Raw genomic sequence first — 1,607 nt, 5'->3', positions numbered from 1 at the left:
CGCTGGCCTGGATGACCCGGCAGGCCGTCCTTCCCAGCAGGCCCCTGCACACAGGAACGTGTTGAGAATGACATTACAATATGCTGATATGGGTTGTCTTATTATATGAGGTGAAGACGAGGGTCACTCACATTGGGTCCCTTGGGTCCCACCTCACCTACACGTCCCTGAGGCCCTTGTGGACCCTGCGGTATATGAACATGTGCATTAGTCACAAAAACTAACAACATTAAATCACATGATCAAATTACTTGATTAGTCACAAAATATGTATGAATCTAAAAATCCTCTCTCTAAACGTGTGTGTGTGATATTCTCTTACTCTCTCTCCTGTGGGCCCTGGGGGGCCGTCATGTCCTGAAGACCCCTAGAACAGAGACAGTTTGGCCCTTTACAGTTATTTCAACAATATGAACACTGTCCATTAGAATACACTCATAATCATATTTAATGACTTCAGCACTGCTGATGTAATACAGCTCATGCATTGTTTGTTTCCATGTGTATTGAAGGGCTGATATGACCTCTGACCTTGTCTCCTGATTTCCCAGTGGGTCCTTTTGCACCCCTGCCTCCTCGAGCACCCTGACAACACACATACACACACATTAATGATGTTGGATGTGACTCATGTGGGACGCTGACAATCATCAGTGTGGACAGAGACACTCACATTGGGTCCCCTCTGACCGGCGGCCCCTGCAGGACCCGGTGGACCCTGAGAAACACATTATACTTAAATGAGTGCACATGTATATACTTATGTTTGTGCTTTTAAGTGTCTTTATGACAGTTTGTCTCTTTTGAGTTGTAGAATCAAGCAGTGACCTTCTTCCCCTTTTCTCCTGGAACGCCGACAGGACCTGGAAAACCATCAGCACCCTGAGAGGAAACCACCACAAGACCAGCAGTTATTCTCCCATACAACTGAAACATTCATCCATTCATCATCTGCTCGTACTCCTCTTACCTTTAGGCCCTGACGGCCTGGGTAACCTGGCAAACCTGGAACACCCAGCTTTCCCTAAGAGGACAGGGACAGGAGGGATAAAATCAGAAGAAGGAGACAGAAAAGATTGATCAACAGAAAATGTGTGCAAAAAGGGTGTTTGATAAGATAAAACATTTTCTACGGAGTATTATTGATGATGGTGTTGCAGACTATTTCACCTTTTCTCCAGCGATGCCTGAGGATCCAGGTTCACCCAAGGGACCACTCTGCCCTTTGGGCCCCTCAGGACCATCCTCACCCCGCATCCCTGAAGCACCCAAGTCTCCCTGACAGATACAGATGGGGTTAACAGTATGTTTTAGTCTGTCTGTGGGTGAGTTTGTGTGTTTCATTAGTGTTTGTGTTGTGTGTGTCTGCATGTTATTACAATGTCTCCTTTAGCTCCCATTTCTCCTTTGGCTCCTGGAAAACCATCTTCACCCTGAACACAACACACACATACATGCCAATCAATCAGCGCGATGAAAGGCATGAGTGCTCAATTCACATGCTTCAGAAACCTCTGAAAAACATCTGCACAACCAATAACTTCTAGACATGTGATAATGTCATGATGTCTCAAAATGTCTGGAAATGTAATATATGAAGATGTGCT

General features: G+C 45.6%; 1 protein-coding gene across 1 annotated transcript in view; it reads right to left on the bottom strand.

The window, feature by feature from the left end:
* LOC107577522 (collagen alpha-1(XI) chain-like) overlaps window positions 1–1,607 on the bottom strand; it is a 23,911-nt gene that overhangs the window by 1,008 nt on the left and 21,296 nt on the right. Inside the window, exons 2-10 of the mRNA XM_016263593.1 lie at window positions 1,380–1,433; window positions 1,171–1,278; window positions 971–1,024; window positions 829–882; window positions 674–718; window positions 532–585; window positions 323–367; window positions 132–185; window positions 4–44 (exon numbers count right to left, since the gene is read on the bottom strand). Coding sequence (XP_016119079.1) covers window positions 4–44; window positions 132–185; window positions 323–367; window positions 532–585; window positions 674–718; window positions 829–882; window positions 971–1,024; window positions 1,171–1,278; window positions 1,380–1,400 — 476 coding nt within the window. The 5' untranslated portion in view covers window positions 1,401–1,433. The remainder of the gene's footprint in view (window positions 1–3; window positions 45–131; window positions 186–322; window positions 368–531; window positions 586–673; window positions 719–828; window positions 883–970; window positions 1,025–1,170; window positions 1,279–1,379; window positions 1,434–1,607) is intronic.

This window comes from Sinocyclocheilus grahami, unplaced genomic scaffold, assembly GCF_001515645.1.
Source record: "Sinocyclocheilus grahami isolate Dianchi unplaced genomic scaffold, SAMN03320097.WGS_v1.1 scaffold6294.1, whole genome shotgun sequence".
Classification (NCBI taxonomy): Eukaryota; Metazoa; Chordata; class Actinopteri; order Cypriniformes; family Cyprinidae; genus Sinocyclocheilus; species Sinocyclocheilus grahami.
The sequence above is the reverse complement of the archived record's forward strand: the minus strand, read 5'-3'. Positions and strand labels throughout refer to the sequence as shown.